This window comes from Triturus cristatus, chromosome 1_1 (genome assembly GCF_964204655.1).
Source record: "Triturus cristatus chromosome 1_1, aTriCri1.1, whole genome shotgun sequence".
Classification (NCBI taxonomy): Eukaryota; Metazoa; Chordata; class Amphibia; order Caudata; family Salamandridae; genus Triturus; species Triturus cristatus.
The window spans coordinates 36,834,237-36,854,327 of record NC_140579.1 but is presented as its reverse complement, the minus strand read 5'-3'; the positions used below and the strand labels follow the sequence as shown (position 1 = coordinate 36,854,327).

At 46.1% G+C, this 20,091-nt stretch overlaps 1 protein-coding gene across 1 annotated transcript in view; it reads right to left on the bottom strand.

Annotated features, from left to right (window-relative positions):
* LOC146869280 (RNA helicase MOV-10-like) overlaps positions 1-15,465 on the bottom strand; it is a 283,487-nt gene extending 268,022 nt beyond the window's left edge. Inside the window, exons 1-3 of the mRNA XM_085633089.1 lie at positions 15,392-15,465; positions 6,611-6,773; positions 5,470-5,624 (exon numbers count right to left, since the gene is read on the bottom strand). Of these exons, the coding sequence (XP_085489215.1) occupies positions 5,470-5,624; positions 6,611-6,773; positions 15,392-15,465 (392 nt within the window). The remainder of the gene's footprint in view (positions 1-5,469; positions 5,625-6,610; positions 6,774-15,391) is intronic.
* Positions 15,466-20,091: the final 4,626 nt, after the last annotated feature.

The window sequence follows — 20,091 nt, the reverse complement described above, 5'->3', positions numbered from 1 at the left end:
TTAGGGGCATAACTCACACAGTGGAACATAATCTCACTAGCATAAACCATGATATGCAAAACAACCTCAGAATCATAAAACACATTTAGAGGTAGAACACAGGATGCGTAAATCATTCTACATGAATCACATTTCCTAGCACCCAAAATCACCGTAGGGCCTGGCGCCCTATAAACCTAACAATCCCCCTGGCCAACTGGCCATCCCAAAGGGGCTCAAATGCCCTGTGTCCAGAATGTCAGGGCGCGCTGCCTAGCAGCAGGAGTCAGGGGTGCGCAATTGCGCAAACCTAAACGTTGCAGTTGGCACTAAGTGCTGCACAGCTGTGGAAGGATGGGGCAAAGGAGTGCATCTCACTCCGAACTACCAACATGCCCCTGAAGAAAAGAAAGACCTAAACGTTGCAGCTGCCCACTACTTGCTGGGCAGCTGGGAATAGCAAAATGAGGCTGGGCTCTCAATGGCCCTTAAAACAAATGTGCCCCCTTCGTTGGAGCCACATGGGGCTCTGAAGCAAATACAAAGCCTTGGAGCCTCACGGGTCTCTGTAAACAGCTATGTCCTCTTTGTTGGAGCCATCTGGCTCTGAGATACCGAGGGCAATCGTTGGAGCCACATAGGCTCTGAAAAGTAAAACATGGCCCTGTTGGAGCAACCACTGGCCCCTCTGGCCCTTGAAACAAATTATGCCCCACGTGGCAGCTGCCCTCTAGCCATCGGGGCAGCAGGAAACAAAGAATACGGGCACGGCACCTCGGTGCCCTCTGGCCCCTACGGGGCTTGCAAATAACTTGCCCCAAGTTGGAGCGCGCTGGCTCCTAAAACAAAACATGCCCCACAAAGGAACTGAACTGCTCCTTGAACGGTGGAGCGGCCTGCTGCCAGATGGGGCCGCTCGCCAATTGAGCACTCACCGGGACTTTGGGTGGGGACTCTGCTCCTCTCCCGGTTGTTCTGCGGCGGCCCGCGGGACTCCCTCTTCACTCCGGGAGTCCCGCCTGGAGTATACCGGGGTAGCGGCATTCCTCTCTTCACCCGGGCCCCCTCCTGGGACCCGGGACTCGTCACCAGTACTCGGAGAGGCGGGGTAGGCTCCCGTCCTCCCCCAGCACGCAGCACAGCTACCGGCCGCACTCTTCTTCTCAGCAATTCCACAACAGGCATGATGCTGCCTGACTTCTGGCCCAGGCCAGCAGCGGTGATCCTTCACTCTGTAAAGTGTGGGGTGGGCACCCGCTTTTAGATAAAATCAATTTGCGGCATATACAGCGGGGTGGGCACCCGCTTTCCATTAATTACAGCGCGCGGCCATAACACGGCCACCATTAACAAGAACGCGGGGTGGGCACCCGCTCCAACAGCATCACTGGGGGAATCGCTCACACTGGGATTCCCTTGAAAAAGGGGCGGCAGCACAGCGCTGCGCATCCCACGCTCCTGGCAGAGGTTCAGCAAAAGGGAACTAAAGCGCTCCCAGGCGCTAGATGAGGCAAAAGTCCAGGAGTAAAGAGAGTAAGTCCTTAGAGAGGAAGGGGCATAGCTGGGCCCAGGGGCCAGCACACAGGGCCCTCCAGTAGGGAGGTAACCCCATGGCGGTCCCTCCTGGGCCCCAGCAGCAGCAAGCTCCCTCCGTCAGGAACAGAAGAGGAACACTGAACCTTTACATGGGGTCACAGCCCCTATATTTATACTATTAAATCCTTTGTGTAACAGCACAGGGCTGGGGGGATACCAGTCAGAACTGGTACAGGGGATTTTTGGAGCACTTTGTTTTGCTCAGCTCCTCTCCTTTTCACAGGACAGGCCAGGGACATCAGACGCACCACAGGAGGTGGAGCCAGCATTGTGGAGGGAAGGCACAGCCCTATTCAGGTCCCAGGTGCAACTCCTCCCTCCCATCTACATGCAGATCTTTCCATTCACCACCGGGCAGACTCATCCTGGTTCCTGGAATTCCCCAGCCCTCTCAGCTCCTGTCAATCACAAGCCAGATATGCAATTCATATCATGCAGGGAGACACACAGTACACAGAAATGCCAACTTCTAGAAGTGGCACTTCTCAACCAGTCACCATAAATCTGCGCACACCATTGCTGCTGGTTGGCTTGCAGCACTGGTTGTGCCACCCACAGAAGCGGCCTAGTAAAATGTGTCTAGGGTCTGCCACTGCAGAACCTGCGTGCAGTCTGGTACTGTCGCGCTGACTGCGCAAGTGCACCCACTTGCCAGTCCCTAAACCTTCCCTTAACTACATATTAGTCACCCCTCTGGTAGGCCCAAGGGCAGGGTGCATTGTAGGCATACGGTAGGACATGCCCTGATGTGTGTGGCATGTCTTAATAGTGAATTACAGCCATTTTCGTTTTTCACTATTGAAGGCTACCTGCTCTCCATAGGCCAGAATGGGCTGCTGGAATTACTACACGCTGTAATCCCAGTGGACTCAGAGCATGGTAGAAAGTCAAGTTTAGTATGCCTGAACTCAGAATAATAAAATACTTCTTTTAGTAAAGTTTATTTTAATATCCTGTGTTTGTAAATACTACTTTTAGAAAGTTAGTATTTACTGACCTGGCCATTTCAGTCCGCCTCTGCTGTGTGTGTGTGTTCTGCCTAGTAACAGAAAGGAGCAGGGCTGGGGAATTCCAGGAGACAGGCTGGCTGCTAGGTGGTTGGTAGAGAGATTACACCAGGATGGGTGGGAGGAGTACACCTTTGACTCTGAATAGACCTGTGCTCTGCCACCACAATGCCGGCTCTGCCCCCTGTGGAGCGGCTGATGTCTCTGCCCTGCTGCTGAAAGGAAAGAGCAGAGTCACCACAACAAAGTGCTCCAGAACTGGACTGAGCCAGGCCCAGGCCCCCTGGCGACAAAGAACAAAAGAATTGTGCTATAAAAGAAGGAGCCCTGCTCCTAAGAAATCAGATCCTGTTTGCGCCAAGACGAACCTCTGCCTGAAGGAGAAGGACCTGGAGAAGCTGAAGGAGGAATACTGTCTCTCTGCCTGAGAGACTGGCCTGCAGTGGGTGCCTGTCTGCTGGAAGGAGAGGAAAAGACTAAAGGAAAAGACTATGATTCAACTTGTGCTTTTAAACAATCTCCAAGGGCTTGCTTGTGAACTTGCCCCCTGGCCTGCGCCCCAGGAACAGTGGGCGCTACCCCCCCCTTGAGGAAGAAGAGAAACTGCTGGAGACGATCCTTGAAGGCTGACCCCAGAGAACCTGTGCGTCCCCCTCTCTCTGAGCACCGCGACTTCTGCCACCAGGGCTGCTGTGAGCACAGTAAAGGCCTGCCTGGCCCGAGCACAGCAAGCAACTGCCCCCCGAGCCGTAGCTCGCAAAGTAAAGAAGAACCTGACCAGGCTCCAAGCGCCGAGCCTCTGCGACCCATGGAAGTGGAGAGCATTGTAAGGACCTGTGACGCCCTGTTTACCCCCTGAGCGAAGCTGCCAGCGCGACGCGCTGAAGAGATTGCCCTCGAGTTGCCCCTCCTTCTCCTGCCCGTGATCGTGTGGCCGAGACCGTCCTAGAGCACCCCACGAGGCACCGCCGCCCACTGCCAAAGAGGGACGACAACGCGACGTGGGACGCTCCTGCAGGGACCCCTGAAGCTGCTGTGATCATCTTTGGGCAAGAAATAAGGGACTGTGTGAGAGCGCGCTAAAGTACGACCCGTCTCCTGCTTTGTTCGGGCCGTACTAGCGCTGTAGACCCGCTATGCGACTAATGCGTGAAGTGTGAGCTTTTGTACGGTTCGAAATCAGCTGTTCGAGGCGTCCCGACGAAGGTACGGTTCGTCCAGCATTAGATACATTGACGGCGCTCACGCGGGAAGCGTGAGCTTTGGCAAGACGCGTACCGGACGTGTATGACGCGTACCAACGAAGGTACGGTCCGTACGGTTCACGTCCAGAGTACGCGTGCTCACGCGAGAAGCGTGAAAAACGGCAAGTGACGTCAAAAACCTTGTACGAAGCGTACGCAAGGCGCTACGAAGCGCACAGACACCTTAAGGAAGCTATTTTAAGTACAATTTTGCCATTTTGAGAACTGTGGACTGCCTGAAAGCATTTGAAAGTAACTGGAACATTTATACAAGAGAGCTGTATTTTGACAACCTGCCTACAGAAATCTTTTATATAAAGAACTTTATTTTGATATAAATACAGCCTTGTGTCTTTGTGTGGTGGGGTGGTGATTATCGTGTGAGATATCTTGAACGCTTAACCTAATGCCCTCTGGAAATCTAGCCTGACTGCTCGCGCCACGTTACCTAGAGGGTGAGCAGGAGTTATTTTTAAAGAGGTAATCCAATGCCCTGACTTAGAGGAAAGGGTCCCTGCTTGTCGCAAGTGCATACCTGCGCCAACCAGAGACCCTGGATTCTAACATCCCCCATGCATTCCTATGGAAAGGCAGGCCCGACTCACCACACATACACAGAGAGCGCACGCACTTTACACTGGACCCCAGTGCTAAAGTGCTCTGAGGCCTAAAATCACCAACACCAGGTTACCGCAAAAGGCTAGGAGAACGCGAAAAGTTTTGGGATGAACCTGCCAAAAGGGCCAAGTCCAACAATGACAAAGACAGATCAACAGAACCAGGAATGTTTCAAAGAGGAAAAAAAGCCATTTTGGAGAACTCAACGCCAAAGTGCAGAATTGAGGAACCTGAGAGATAGCTCAGAGGTGCAAATCCTCCTGAGTGTTTATCAAAGTCATGAGGCTCTAGTAGCTGGCAGGCATGATCTGGGCACGGCCATGACAAACTAGTCTTTGGCGTTAGTCAAAAATTATCTTTTACTTGCCACCACGCCCAACCAGGAGACATCTCATTAAAATCTTGCGTCTTTACTTCAAAGAAGGGAACAGTGAAAGGTTTCAGTTCTTCAGCTGACGTATAATGAACAGAAAGGAGAATGTATTAACCAGAAGTGATGATCAAGTAAAGCCCTACACTGTTCTAGGAGGGGTCTAGCCTGGCAGATTTCCTTTGAACAATCTGTCAGAATGTAATTTAAGAAAGAGCAAGCATGTGTCAACGATGGGGCTATATGGTATCAAAAAAGTGCTGTATTTTATGAGTAGAGATGGAGCACTGTCCTAGTGAATGGCTCCTGGCTTTATTTTCGTCAAGTTGCCGGCTTTACGTTTTGCTTTTGCGCTTTTATTCAGTTATGTTAAATGCTTTGGGCACTTATTTCCTCAACTTGGTACACGCTGCAATAGACGAGAGGTGGGTGGACACCCACAAACTACAGAGGAGCACAAACAAAGCAAACGGGTAATAGCTATGCAATAAAAAGAAAATCAGCTGAAGACAATCAGAAGAAGCGACTATGACAGAAAGTAGAACTATGCCAGTTTACCCGCACTCCTCCCCTCAAACCCGACATGGCTTCAGCGACAAACCCACCGCAAAGTACAATGAGGCATGCTTGAGAGAACGAGGATCAGCAGTCTCACTTTTGGGAGAAGCCCAGCTTGACTTGTTCCAGTTCCACCGCGTACACGTAGCCTTTGTACCGAATGATATTTCGCCCTCCGAGGTGGTTGGCAGGGGTTACAAAGAGGTGATCTCCTCGGAGCACTGACGGTCTATTTTCAGCAACACCAGGAACCTGTAGTACAAGAGGAATATTAGGCAAACACCCAAAAACATGTAGCTGGGCTAAAATGGCTTCTATCCATCTTCCCCAACTCTTGCTAGAATCAAGAACAGAAAACAGAACCTAAATCCTATATCTAATATTACACTTAGTACCACTTTACTGCGAAACACTGTAGCCACTGCAATGTACAAATGGCCACTAAGGAGACCATGATCAATGGTTAGGTGCCCATGGCTGGCTGCTTGCGAATGATTATTCCCCAAGGATTGCTGCACCTCAGCAGGCGCATCTGACAGCTCATAACAAAGAGCCCAAGACAGTGCCAGCAGCACACCCGCACCAGCATTTGTGCCAGCAATGCCAATGGCCAATGTTCACATGCCCACAGGAGGTCTGGCTTTTCCTTGTATAGTAGCAGTTGTGGGCGTGTATATTAAGTATACAAAACAAACAGACCCGCGCTTAGGTCAATAGGTCTCTCTATTCACCAAATGAACAGAACTACTTTTGATGGAGCCAGAAGGATTAAAAGCGGAGTTTGCACAACTATCTCTGATGCACACACACAGAATTGTGTGCACTTGCCTTTCTTGGCACACAGCTAGTTTATGTAAATACCAGCAAGCGTTCCACCTTAAAATATAATAAATGGTACAAAGTAAACATTCCCACCCTCTCCCCCCATGAAATTCAAACACACCTATAAAATGGAACAAAGGGGGCATCATATTATAACCAAGTCTTGCAAGTAAGGCTGGCTTAATGCCTTCCTTCACCTGAACAGAGGTTTCCCCTTAGAACTCGATATCCCAAAGGCTTCAAACGTATTTATTCCAGAGACGCGTCATAACAAGGTAGGTTATTTCTATACCCAGAATATGAATTCAACAAAATAAGACTTCAATATGTGCTTGACCTCAAGACAATACCAATATGACATTCAAACTGATGGGAATATTTAAAACGTCACCCACTAGAGGCAAAAACTTTCTTACAGACAAAATGAGAAGCCTTCTGCTGCTCGGATCCTGGACCATGCTCATGTCCGTTTGATCATATCTTCTGATGTCCACCTCCATCTGGATCTCCTCCAGCTGCAGCAGGAGCTGGAAGCGGCCCTTGTAATTTGAAAACTGCAGATCTGCCGCAAGCAATGACCTGGAAGCACAGCGAGGAATGCAGATTGGGTCAAGCGGTCAGCACTCATGGGACAGTGTCTTTGATGGCATGGCTAAAATAAAGTGCCCAAGAGAACGCCTCTCCTGGTCCAGGCTTAGGCAGTTTAAGCAGGGGCTCCCACTGGGCCAGTTGGGCTGGTGAAGCGAGTCCCACTAAAACAGGATTCATTCGAGCCTTCTGTCTGCAGATCTGCTGATCAATAATACCAATGGGGAATACAATGACGGAAGGGTGTGGATGTGAAAGTGAAGTATGAAGAATGGACAGATGGGAAGAATAAAGTAACATTGATGGAAGAAAGGATTGGTGTATATATTGATGGGTGAACGGATTGATAAAAGGGTGAAATGATGAATGGATGATTGGAAGGAGGAGGGTGAAAGGGCAAAGCAAATTCTTCAAAGGAGGGCCGGGTTTGCTTGCTTTACCTTTATTAGTGTGATTGAAGATGTGGCTCAAATGGGGGTGTTTAAATGTTCTGGCTAGTCCCTTTATGTCAGACCTATTACAATACCACAACTCCTATGACCGCATTCATGATTTCCTGAATTTCTGCTCCCCAAGGTACAGATGCATTTATACTTAGCAAAGGTAGCAACTCTTTATTTCCTGGAGCTGGGCACATTTTCTTTGGCACCAGACAACGTGGCCACTGAGGATGAATTTCCAGAAATGCATTTAACGGAGCCTAGACATGGTGCCATACAATAACAGAAGAGCACCACACACATTCTGGGAACATTCCTTACTGGCAAAACCCAATCTCGTTTGAAGATCATTGGATTTGCTCGGCGTACCAGCCCAAGACATTCAGCGGATACACGCCAACTCTTTCACTGCTTTTTCTTCTCTCCAGCCACCTCAGTGGTGCTTTTTTCTAATCCCCATCTCCTCGTTCTTGCTATTTCCTGGAAACTAATGACTAACCTTTCATTTTATTTTTCCCCACTGTAAGTTACCTAATGTTCCCTTTCTTACTCTTTTCTGCTAAATGCAACCCATTATTTTGTTTACTTGTAGAATATTTTAATGTAGTTTTATATTGTGTTTTAGGTCCCTTGGTCTCCCCAAATTAATTGCCTTTGAAACGATGTAACTTAAGTATATTCCTTTTAATTCCGTTACTGTATACAAATGAGCTTTTTCTATTGTTGCTCTTTTCAAATAAATGAATGCCACTCACGGTTCTTAATTATCTATGAACTTAGTGTGGGTAGAGGATAAGGGCCTGCCAAATTCCTCTGTATTTAAGTTTTGAAATAGTTTTCTTTAAATATTTACTTTTAATTGAATGCAATATCATACATATTTTATTATTTGTATCCTGCTTCATTTAATATTTGGACATAATAGACCAACATTAAAGTGAATCAGGATATGCTAAGTACTCGCCAAAGATGAAATGGTGACTGAGCAAAAGGGCCAATAATGAAATGGCAAGCAACAAAAAAAAATAATGATGAAATATTATGAAAAAGAATGTCTACCCATCTTGGTGAAATCATAGGCTGACCTCATCCTTTACCTTTTAGGTCTCGCTTAGCGTAGCAGCGCGAATGCGCTGCCATCGCTTTGCGAAGCATACAGTATATACTGCAGTGTGGAAGCTCCACCCACTCTCTGCCCATTGGCTTTTGTGTTAAATGCTGCCTTCCGACTGGTTTGAGGCTTGTTAGTCCCTCCTTATTCGTCATTTGTATCCTTTCACGGCTATCAGCCCCTTTACTTCCAACAGTATTTTTCTTTCCCTGTGTTCCCCCTCCCCTCCCACAGTCCGTGACTTCTCAGACCACACCAGCCCCCCTCCCTGCTCCCGTTCCTGCCTTCTTCCCACCCGCACTTCGGATTCTAATGCAATAGGTCTCCCGTAAATGCGAGTCCTATTGCATTTTCAATGCTTGCTGATCAAGTCCTTTCTGTGACGTGGGAGGCGGATTGGCTATACCGGCATGCCTCTGTTTGCACTTGCGTCTCACTGGTTTATTAGAGTCATTGCGCGCGGCTCTCCTGGCTCCGACGCCTCCTTCCGACAGGTGAAGAAAGACAGTGAAAGATGAGGCCAGAATATAGGAGTCAGGCCTGAAACTCCGGAATTGCAAGAAGGCACAGGAGGCGGCAAGGCTGTTTTTAAATATATATACGTGGTTTTTATTGAGGCCCGCAGATGTTTGGGCTTCCGAGCATTAAAGAGAGCATAAATAATCTTTAATCGGTGCGTCGGCGCCATACTCAAATTGGCTTTTTATAAGTGGTCTATTTATTTGCCACATGCGGCCCGTTCCCTTCTTTGTGCGCGCATACTCCATGCCTGCAGCAGAGGTCTTCATGCACAGTCTTTGAGTGTCGTGCCTGAACGCATGCACACCCTGCGTCTGCCGACAAGGATTTCATGGATACCTCTTCTGGGTGCGACGGCTGAGCTCACGCACACTCCGGATCTGCAGAAGACTGCTTCACGCACACCCCTTCAGGAGTGTGACACCTTAACACTTGCATACACCGCGGTGTTTAGACGGGCATTAATCACAACAACATTACATCTGTGTTTGATTTTTAGAAACAAAACTCTTTTATACGTCTCTTTTGTGTGCAGCCTTGTCTTAAAAAACAGTGGGATATCCTCTTTCTCTATGTCTCTAGTCCCTGCTTTACCTGTGTAAGGTGCAAATGGCTAGAGAGGGATCTGTTTTTCAGCGGTGCTCAACAGAACTTCAAAAACTGATTCATGAATCCATAAACAAGGCCAAAATAAACCCGACATCTGTTTGAATGCATTATTCATTTATCCCTTCGGACTTACTTAAGTTCAACATGTTGCAAATGTTTAATTGGTATAACGGAAGGCTGCCTTTAGAAAAATATACAAAGATTTGTATATTTGCACAGCTTTGACGTGGTGTAATCATTTTAAACCAGATTTTGCAACATGTTACCTGGGCTAGAGCGGTGGACTTCAAGCTGCGGAACCGGGTTTGAGTCTCGGCAACGACGCTCAACATCCTGTGATTCTGGGCAAATCGCTTAATCTCCCCGTGCCCAACAAAAATGAATCTGTCCATCTGTAACAAAACCGGTGCTCATGAGCGCTCGAATACCCGATATCTTCGGGTCAAGTTCGCGCTATATAAAACTCTTGAAAAAATCTTTGGATCATAGTTTGCTGGGTGCTATATAAGATGAACAACGTCTCCGGAGATTCATTTAAAAACTATTTTTTCAACTCTTGCCTTCACTTGTACATCGTTGTATTGCTTTGCAAAACCTTGACGTTATATAAATCCACATAGTTACATACAAAATTAATTAATTGTGCATATTCACCTGTGAATTTCACTGGTGAGATAGCCAGTGGGTCTGAGGACCTTGCCACGTGGGTCTGTAGAGAACTTGCAAGTGATGTTTCGTTCTGCCTCATCCTTTCATTTATCTGAGGTGGACGAGTCAGTATACTATACCTATGTGTCCTTTCCATACCCTGCTCTTCCCCAACCTTTGTCCGTATGAGGTTAACAATTTCAATACCGTTAGGTTTGGTAAAAATAATGTAAGGCTGACAACAAGCAGTATAGAACAGTAAATTGACATGAGGTTTTTTGCATTGAACATATTTTGCGCTGAAAAGTAGCAAAACAATTCACAACAGCAATGTTGTGTCAATTACTAGCATATTAGACTTGCAGTCAAGGTGCGTGCACAGCTGACATCTTGTCCTGTGTCTGATACAGGACACTTTCAGTCACATAATAGGTGGAGCGGCGTCTGATTGGTTGCTCTGATGGACATGTTGAGAGTGTGTACATGTGAGTGGAGTCCAGCATTAACAGGAACAGTTGCAGCTGGCTAGACCATCGTCTTTGAGGCTGAGCACAAAGCAGCTTGCATAGGGCTGGAAGGGTTTAAGATGGAGTTGTACTGCAGTACCACTGTTTCTCCCCGGAGCAGTGAGCCTTCAGGTCTCATTCCTTAGGACAAGGTGGGTGCAAAAAGGTGAGATAAACACCCTGGAGCATCAGTAGTCAGTTACGATCCAGGATTCCATCAACCTGGAATCTTTCAGGTGCTAAAGCCAAGTTTACTATTCTACTTGCAGTCCGCAGATTTGTGGGAAAGTGCAAGTTTGGAGGGCTTATTTATAATCCAACTCACCACCTGGAATATTTTTGGGAAAGTTAAACATTCTGCAAATATTTTAAAACGGAGTTAAAATGTTGAGATTTAGCAAAGTCGGCAGGTACTGCTCTCAGGGCGCCAATGAGGGCAAAAAGCTATGGATCAATCAATCATGGCATTTGTAAAGCGCACTACAAACCCGCGAGGGTCTCAAGGCGCTAGGGGGGGAGGGGGAAGCTGCTACTGTTGGAAGAGCCAGGTCTTCTGAAGGTCTTCGGTCGAGATGATGTATTTATTTATTTTAGAAGGACAGCCGGATTACCAACAGAGTGCATTGTTGACCACTGATAAATTAATTCAGTTCCCTTACAAGAAACGTTGAGGTGATGTTGATCGGATATGAAAGTAAAAATTCTTGAAGGGGTTTCTTGCCAAGTCACCTAAACAAGTGCACACTAGCTAGGAAGATGGTTAGTAACCAATATGAGTAGTAAATAACCATTTGAAGAGAAAAAGTAGGTCTACTAAAATAGTATTCCTTGACCAGATACTTTGTGGGTATAAATTGGTCCCATATCTTAGAATCTGAAAATGATAAATGTTCCTTTTATTATTACCTGTAGTTTAAGGAGCTATTGAGGTACCAATCCAGCCAGTCCGACTTGGCTGACAATCATTTTATTGATTAACATTAATTATAAGGCTTCGCAATGGCAGGAGTGTGGTAGGAAGCTGAGTATAACAATTGCTTATCCGGTGTTTTAAAAAAAATTATGCTAAATAATCCAAGTATTTTCGCATTAGGATTTTTGTACAAAGAAATGCCAAATGGGGAATGCGTAGTGGTGATTTGTCACTGATGTACTGCTGGGGACTTGACCACCAGTTTAAATAATTAGCTGATAGACGAACAACTTTGTATTTATCCTAAGGTGCTGTAACAGTTTTTTTTTTTTTAATGAATAAATGTTGTTTATGTTTTCTATTTTGATATGTTTTTTGCATTTTGAAGTGGGGTGACTAGACGTCCCGGTTTTGCCCGTACACTCCCAGGTTTTAAAGACTGTTCAAACTTCCCGACAGTTTCTAACAAAACAGACATGGACCAGTTTTTAGGTCGAGCATTCAAGACCTCTTGTATATACTTCAGTATATACTTTAGTATATATACTTTAGTATAACTTATATGTGTATGTTCTTTGTGGGCTCTGGAGATCAGCCCTAGGACTTTTCTGCTTCCGCTTAGGGACTTTCTTTTTTGTTCAACTGCCTCTATTTAACTGTCTTGATAGAAAATAACCAGCAGAGGTCAGTAAAATACCAGAATTGCTTTCTGCTGAGCAGACCCTCCAGGATTTCGCAATTTGCAAAAAAATCGCGAAATCGGCAGTTTTGTAAAAATGAAGCAATTTTTACAAAACTGCCAGCGAAAATTAGAAAATGCGCCAAAACGCTGAAGGTCCATACGAATTTCATCTTAAAGATGTAGATTTGTGAATCCAGAGGGAAATTGAAAAGCCGTCGATACATGGATGCGGGGGCAGGTATGTATGTTTTACCCACAGTGACAGATTCAAAGGGCTTCAGCCCCTTCCCTCCCCCGTCGTGTGTGTCAGTCCGGGCTGAGACAGCTTTCCGGGCTGGCGACCGTCTTAAGGCAGCCGCACCCGAGTACTTTACAGGTCTTTAAAAGACCATTCACTTGTTAACTAGGCTTTGTTCTGTTTTCACCCCTTCTTACAGCCCCCTGCACCTCCACTCTGCCTATTGGTGTAGGAATTAGCGCCCCCCCAAAAACAATTTGGCTCTAGTTGCGTCTCTGCACAGTTGTACGCACACACCGAAGCAGGCATAAAATCCTTCATTTGCACGCACACTCCACGTTCGGTGGATTGATAGGTCCGAAATACACTTATTCTTGCTGACTGGCACAATAAAACCATTGCTGCCCTGGTGAATGCAACATTGAAGGAATCTTTTAATAGCCGGTTTCAAGCACACCAGGCTTGCATGCAAACATTAGATTACTACAGGCCTGGTGTGCAGCATGCCCACGGACACGTACTCTTGTTTTGCACATCATTGGTGCTTGCATTTGCCACGGTTAGTTATGGCATGTGTCTGCAAAAAGGCATCCGTGATATGGTTGAGTCCTTTACAACACTTTCAAGAGGGCCGGCCAGACGAGTCTCAGCTGAGGGGGTTGTGAGCTGTGATTCATTCAGAAGCCATTAAGCCATCGAGCATTCGAAGCAGGAAGCGTAAACACGGAGCTGCGTTACATTGCAGCGCAGGCTTGTGTTAGCAAGTACTTGTGGATCTTGGGGTAGGATATATTCGAAATTAATGTTGCTTTTTATGACATGCTCAGAGATGAACTCTTTGGTCATTATAGCATTGCCTCTCCCTTCTTTCTGTATATATGAATTAATAACACGCAATCGCTGCCTAACATGGTTCCAAATCTGCAGCAGCCATTTCAGATGGGAACAGCCCATGGTGACAGTGCAGTCTGTACATCCAGAGTCAGAAAGACAGTACAGGAAGACTAGCAGAATTAGCTTGAGGGACAAATGTTACAGTATTAGTTTCCTTGGAAATACAGCTATCTGAATCAAGGTGCTGTATGGTCCCACAAGATTGGGAGGCATCAGTGGCACCCTCAATTCTTCAAATTGACGTGGGTAGGTGATCAGAGGTGGGCAAGTCAAAATGGCACACTCAATTGCTTTTAGTTTACCCGTGAATTAGTCAAATAGTCTCTTGAGTGCTGGGTATGTACAGAGTTTGTGATGCTGAAATTGACCTAATCTCCAAATTCACTACAGCAGTAGTGGTATACACTGAACTGCCAAGTGGATTGGGAAGCACTTTATCCTTACGGTGAACAGTACGCAAAGAGTCCTTTTTTACTTTTTCCTGGGTGTGAGCTGAGAAAATTCAGTCAAAGGCTTCACAGAATTAACTGGATCTGAATTAATAGTTACAAGTTCATGTGTAATACAAGGATTAACTCTGCTCCATCAAGAGGACCCAGATGTATTTAATCAACTCGGGTTGCTTGATTCAGTACTGGGGCCGGCAACGTCTGATGCTGGTAGAGCCTGCTTATCTTCCAGCAATATCTGTATGGTGACACCTAGGCTTTCCTCAACATTACTGATCTCATGGTTGAGGGCCCCCATAGCACTAGTTAAAACATTTGCAAAAGAGGGCGCCTGAGGAAGAGGTGTACTGCCTCTCCGATCCAGAGGCAGTGGTGCCCCAACACGATGCATACATGGGCACTAGAACATCCCAGGGAGAAATACAGCACACTCCCACAAGGTTAGGACTGGAACTGTGCTTCCGTAGAGCGGCAGATCCTTTAAACATGCCTATTACAAGTGGAATACTCTGCTAAAACAGTCTCGATTGGCTTCAGGCTGAAAATGAATGATTATGAGTAAAATAAAGTGCCGCAAAAATGCCGCTAAATTTCCATATTTGTGCCGCTAAATTTCCATATTTGGGCTGCTAAATTTGCTAATCCATGCCGCAATATCCTGGGGGGGGGTCTGGCTGAGGGACTTTCTTTTTTTAATTTTTCTGGCAACTGCCTCTTTTTAACTTTCTTGATAGAAAACGACCAGCAGAGGTTAGTAAAATACTAGAATCACGTTAGCATTCTCTAGATTCCAGTCCACAGAAATCATCTTCCACGAGCACCCATAGACAATAATATTTTTTTCAAATCTTGTATTTTCAGTGATATGACCACCGAAGGCCCTGACAGAGCTTTGGACTATACCATTTCCCGCTGAAAGGCAATATTTCTCTACATGTGTTACCATACCTGGCGTCTCACGCCGTTTGGTGCTTACATTCCCTCCATCTTAAAGAATAGTAGATGTTTCAGCATCGTGCTGCATAGCTAAATACATATAAGGTCCCAAAGGCGAGACCAAATGCATTGCAAATGCTTGTTTCTCTAGCACCCACTAACCACGAGGTGAAAATGACATACTAGGGCAGACAGGCTTTTTACTCCACCGGGCCTTTCCTCAGTGGGCTGCAGCCCTTGGAGGCCGGTTTTGAAAGTCACTGGGTGCATTTGTCACTTTCCCCAACTCCCCCAGGTTATCTACTGAAGGCATACAGAGGCTTCAAAAGAGAGAGAAATGAAGGGGGAGGGTAAAGAGAAAGCGACCAGAGAAGGAGGAGAGGGGAAAAAAGGAGATAGAAATAATGAGTGGATGGAATGAGAAATTGTCTGAGGAGACAAAGGGAGCGGGTTGTTTTGAGCATTTTTGTCAGGGCTGCTTTTGGTTCCCCAGTCTGGCCCTGCATCATACCCCTAACTGGGTCAGACCAGAAGAACAAAGGCTATTGCTCTCACCATCAACTTGTGATTCTTTCCCACCCCTTCTCCTGCCAACTGAAACAGAGCAAAGGGGTCTGTTCATTTCCAAAGGAGGATCTATGCACTGTGGTGGGGGTGCTTTTACCTGGACATTGCAGGACGCGGGAGAGTCCGGGTCAGCGGCAGTATCTCGGGGGCAGCACAAGTGAATGCCGACATCGCCAAGAGTCACCAGTGCCTGAACTACTCACGCCGCCACCCCGGGACTACACTTACCGGTAGGCTAAGCGACGGCGCACCCCTGTGACACCAGAAGAGCGCCAGGTGGCGCATTTAAACCGCGCGGCCCCCGTGTCGCGGGACGCGAGCAGGACGCCGGGCGAAGCCCGGGCAAAGGGCGGGCCCTCTGTGGCCCGCAGAGGCCAGAGGTGGCTGGGCTGGGCCATGGACCTTGGCTCCGTCTCAAAGAATTTATAAACTAAGTGAGTCTCTTATATTTTGTCACTAGAGTAAAGTGCCTGTGTTTACCTATTTTGGTTATTCGCGTTGTATTGTGGCATATAGGCAAGTTGGACCATGTCTAAGTCTAAGACCGACAAAACTGTATCTGGGCTAGGAACCATGGACAACTACCTGGTTAAAAAGGTGATCCAAATTAATAATGAGCGTAGGGCCTCATTAGGTCGAGGAGATCATCCTGTTCCACACGAAGAGGTGCCTTTCCCACCGATGGACCAGGCTGTAATTGATATCCTGGAGGGGGGCAATAGGGGCACCATTACGGCTGAAGCACAGGTCCATGCTGATTTAAATGATGTCCTACCTGAAATAATTAACGAATCAGCAGAAAAAGAAGAAGAGCTACCACCCTCCCCTAGGCCAGTGAGACTATGCAGAAAGGCACAAACTAAAAAAAGAGCTGAAAAAGGCCATTCTGTCTCGATTAGCGCTGTGACTATAACTGATCGACTGGAAGGTACAAGTGTGGTTGGCACAAATCTAAACATAAATACGGAGCAACTTGCCCTTTTAACTCATTCCATAGAAGCAAAGATAGAGGCAAAAATCATAGAGCTGATGAAACCCCTGATATCTAAAATAGATACAGTGGCACTAGAAGTTGAGAGATTGGGTGGGCTGCTAGCAACACACCTGGCCTCAGCAGCGGCAGGAAGATCTAAGGTGGTGGACAAGAGATCAGTTGCTGAGGGGCAGGAAGCTGGTAGAGCAAACATACAGCAAACCATCCAACCAACATCTGTAATTGAGCCAGCCCCACTTGAGTCTATCCCTCCAACCACTCAGAATAAAAAGGCCACAGTAGATCTTGAGGGAACGCCAGCTCCCAGGTATGCAAAGAAAAACCGCTAAGCTAACCTCCCTCCTGATTGCGCACCTTATGTGGTTGTTCTTACAAATGTCCGCCCCATTGAGTGTCATCCTCATCAGGCCCATGAGGAACCCCATGATTCATTAAAAAATAGAACAGTATCATGGTTGAATAAAAACTGTGGGTTTCCAGTCACAGTTGCTGACCAAATATTGTCAACAAGGAGGGTGAACTGGATTGGAACATCCAGAAAATCAACAAATGGAGACTGTATTATTGTTAATTTTAAGCATCCTCAACATGTTGCCACAGTTTTATTAAGAGCGGCATCCTTAGTTTATAATGTGAATAGTATATGTGTATTCCCACTTGGTTACTTCTATACCCATATGATTAAAGACACACTGAATTCTGGGTCATTTCGACCATTCACTCCTATTCAGCCACCGACCCCTAATGGAGCATATTTGTACAATGTTGGTAATCAGTGTGGGAAAGGGCTCAATATTGTAACGCAGAATAGATTTGATACTCTCTCAGATCTAGAGTCATGCGATTGACGTGAGGAATTTGTGGGACAGGATAATGGGAGATTGGAGGAAGTGGGATGCGCAGAGACAATCCGGGCAAAAATGAGTCAGAATAATGTAATCTCATGGAACATTGCGGGTCTGGGCACTAAGATGGAGGATTGCAATTGGATTAGGTACATTAAGCAGTACCAAATCATCTGCTTGCAGGAGACTTGGTCTATTGACTGTAACCATTTTCTCGAAGGGTACAAGGCTTATTATGTCCCTGCAATAGCAACTATTAGGGGCAGGCCCAAAGGGGGATTGGTTACATTCATCTCGGTTGCATTATCCTGTAAAGTACGTAGAGTCTCAACAAGCAATACTGGAATTATCGGTCTAGTTTTAACGGCGGAAAACTGTATGGCCGGTGTGGTTAATTTTTATAATGCTATTAATTTCTACTCAGCTCCTAGCCAGATAGCAGCATTGAATGTTTTCATCAGTAGTTCTATGAAGGACTGTGCCCATAATCTTCTGATTATGGGAGATTTTAATGTTCATCCCTGCGGGGACCCTCTCTTTAAAAGTATCACAGATCTGAACTGTCCACGATCCGCGGATTTTCATTTTGAACATATAACTGAGGGGGAACACTTAAATGATATGCTTAATGATCTGGACTTAACGGCGACAATTGCATTGACTGAACCTACTATGCGTTTTGAGATACCGACCTTTAAGGGTCATGGGAGGGGTACCTTCATTGATTATGTATTATTAACATCATCAATGCAGTCCTTTGTGGGTTTCTTTACTATTGAAGTCAGTGAGTTCAGTGATCACAACCCACTCACTGTACACTTGAGGGGCCCGTGGTTAGACAAAGAAGGAATGAATCTCTCTTCAGGTAGGGGGGGGGGGGTATAGGAGACGTCGTTTAAGATGGTCCAAGATCACCCCAGATTTGCTGTACAAAGAGATTAAAGTCGCCTGTGCAGATGAGATTACGGTTTGTACGCAAGAAGGTGCACAGCCACACAATGTCCTTAATGCTTTCCAAAGTTTAGCGGATAAGGTTTCAAAGCTGCTGTCAACTCCAGCAAAGAAGTTGGAGATCAAGGGACCTAAATGGTTTAATCATGATTGCTCAAAAGCTGCTAATAATTTAAGAATAGTACTGGCAGCCAAACCAAGGATAAAGGCAGAAGTTCAGCTATGTCGCAAGATATATAAAACTTCTATCGCCCGACACAAGGAATTCCTTCGGGAAGAGGCATGGAGTGAGATTCTTGATCCCTCTACTCTGCAGTGTAGCACTAGATTCTGGCCAGTGATGAGGAAGCCTTTTTTGGTCCAGGAGCCTGGTGACTGCTTAGAATGCCATATTCTTAAGGAGGACTGGGAAGCACACTAAGAAATTGTACTGTTGCTTGATGGATGAGTCTCTTAGCTCTGCCTTCTCTGTCAGTGGTGAAAATATTAGCTTTAATAGAGGTGAAGTTATTGAGGGCATTGTGGGTGTAACAGCTGGTAAAGCACCAGGGCCTGATGGGATCCCTCCGGACTTGTACAAGTCCGAGCCTAACTTTTGGGCACCCATATTAGAGTCTGTTTTTAATGCTGCTGTGAAAAATGGGTGCCCGCAATCATGGGGTGTTTCTACAATTTTCCCGGTTTTTAAGAAGGGGGACAAAGGTAGTCCACATTGTTATAGACCCATTTCACTAATACTCTATGGTTAAAATTGTAGGAAGAATTCTATTGCAGCGACTCTCTGACTGGGCAGAGGCAAAAAACATCATGTCCATTTCTCAGTATGGATTTTGTAGAGGTCGCTCTACAATAACTCAATGCCTTAACCTCCTTTTAATATTAAGTAAGTACACTGTAGTTCAAAGGGGCACCATCCATCTCGCCTTCATGGATTTGTCCTCCGCTTTCGACTGTGTAAACAGGAGAAAGCTGTGGCAGTCCATGAGGGAGAAGGGGGTAGACAGTGGTGTGGTTGATTTTTTGGCTGATCTACATAACACCAGAGCTAACGTGAGATACTCCCAAGATCTGAGTGTAACAAATAACTTAAGTATTAGAAAGGGCGTTCGTCAGGGATGTATCTTGGCCCCTTCCTTTTTAATTTTTATATTAATGAGCTAGATAGCGTGCTACAGAATGTCCCGGCCGACTGTCCTAGAGTCGGTAGGCGGGGAATTCCTATACTTCTGTACGCAGATGATGCGGTTTTAATTTCGAGAACTGACAAGGGACTTCAATCTCTCCTAGATGCTTTTAAATTGTTCATGACAGATAGAGATCTTTTGGTTAACAATTCCAAATCATTTGTCATGCAAGTAGGTCAGCAACCAAGGAGGACTTTCACATTTAAAATCGATGAAGCTATAATCCCCTTAACAAAAACTCTTACCTTGGGGTCCTCTTTGATACCAAACTTAATTGGGCCCCTCACCTTGCAAAAAAGAAAGGAGAATTTGTGAGGGTTAATGCTTCTATTTTTAATTTTGCTGCCAAATTGGGGAAAAAACCCATTAGTGCCATGTTAAAACTGTATAATGCAAAGTCAGTGGCAACTGCAATTTATGGCAGTGAAATTTGGGGGTGTGTTGGTGGCGAGCAACTACAGATTGCTGATAACTCTTTTTTGAAGCGTCTATGTGTCCCTGCAGGCACGTCTAACCTTGTCGTACATGAAGAGCTAGGGACGCAGTATTTAAGTGACATGTTCTCTTTACGTCCCTTGACCTGTTGGCTTAAATTATGGTTGAATCAGGATATACCACGAACGCATTTGATTGTGAGGGATTTTCTGGGTCAGGATAAGGTAACGTGTACCCCTTAGATAAAATATCTGAAATCCAACTTTGCTAGGCTTGGCCGTCCAGAACTGTTTGAATACCAGAGTAAAATTGTAAAAGGGGACTTAGAACTCATTAAACGGGCCTTCCTTATGGATAGGAGGACCCGGAGGGAAGGTGTGGAGCTCCA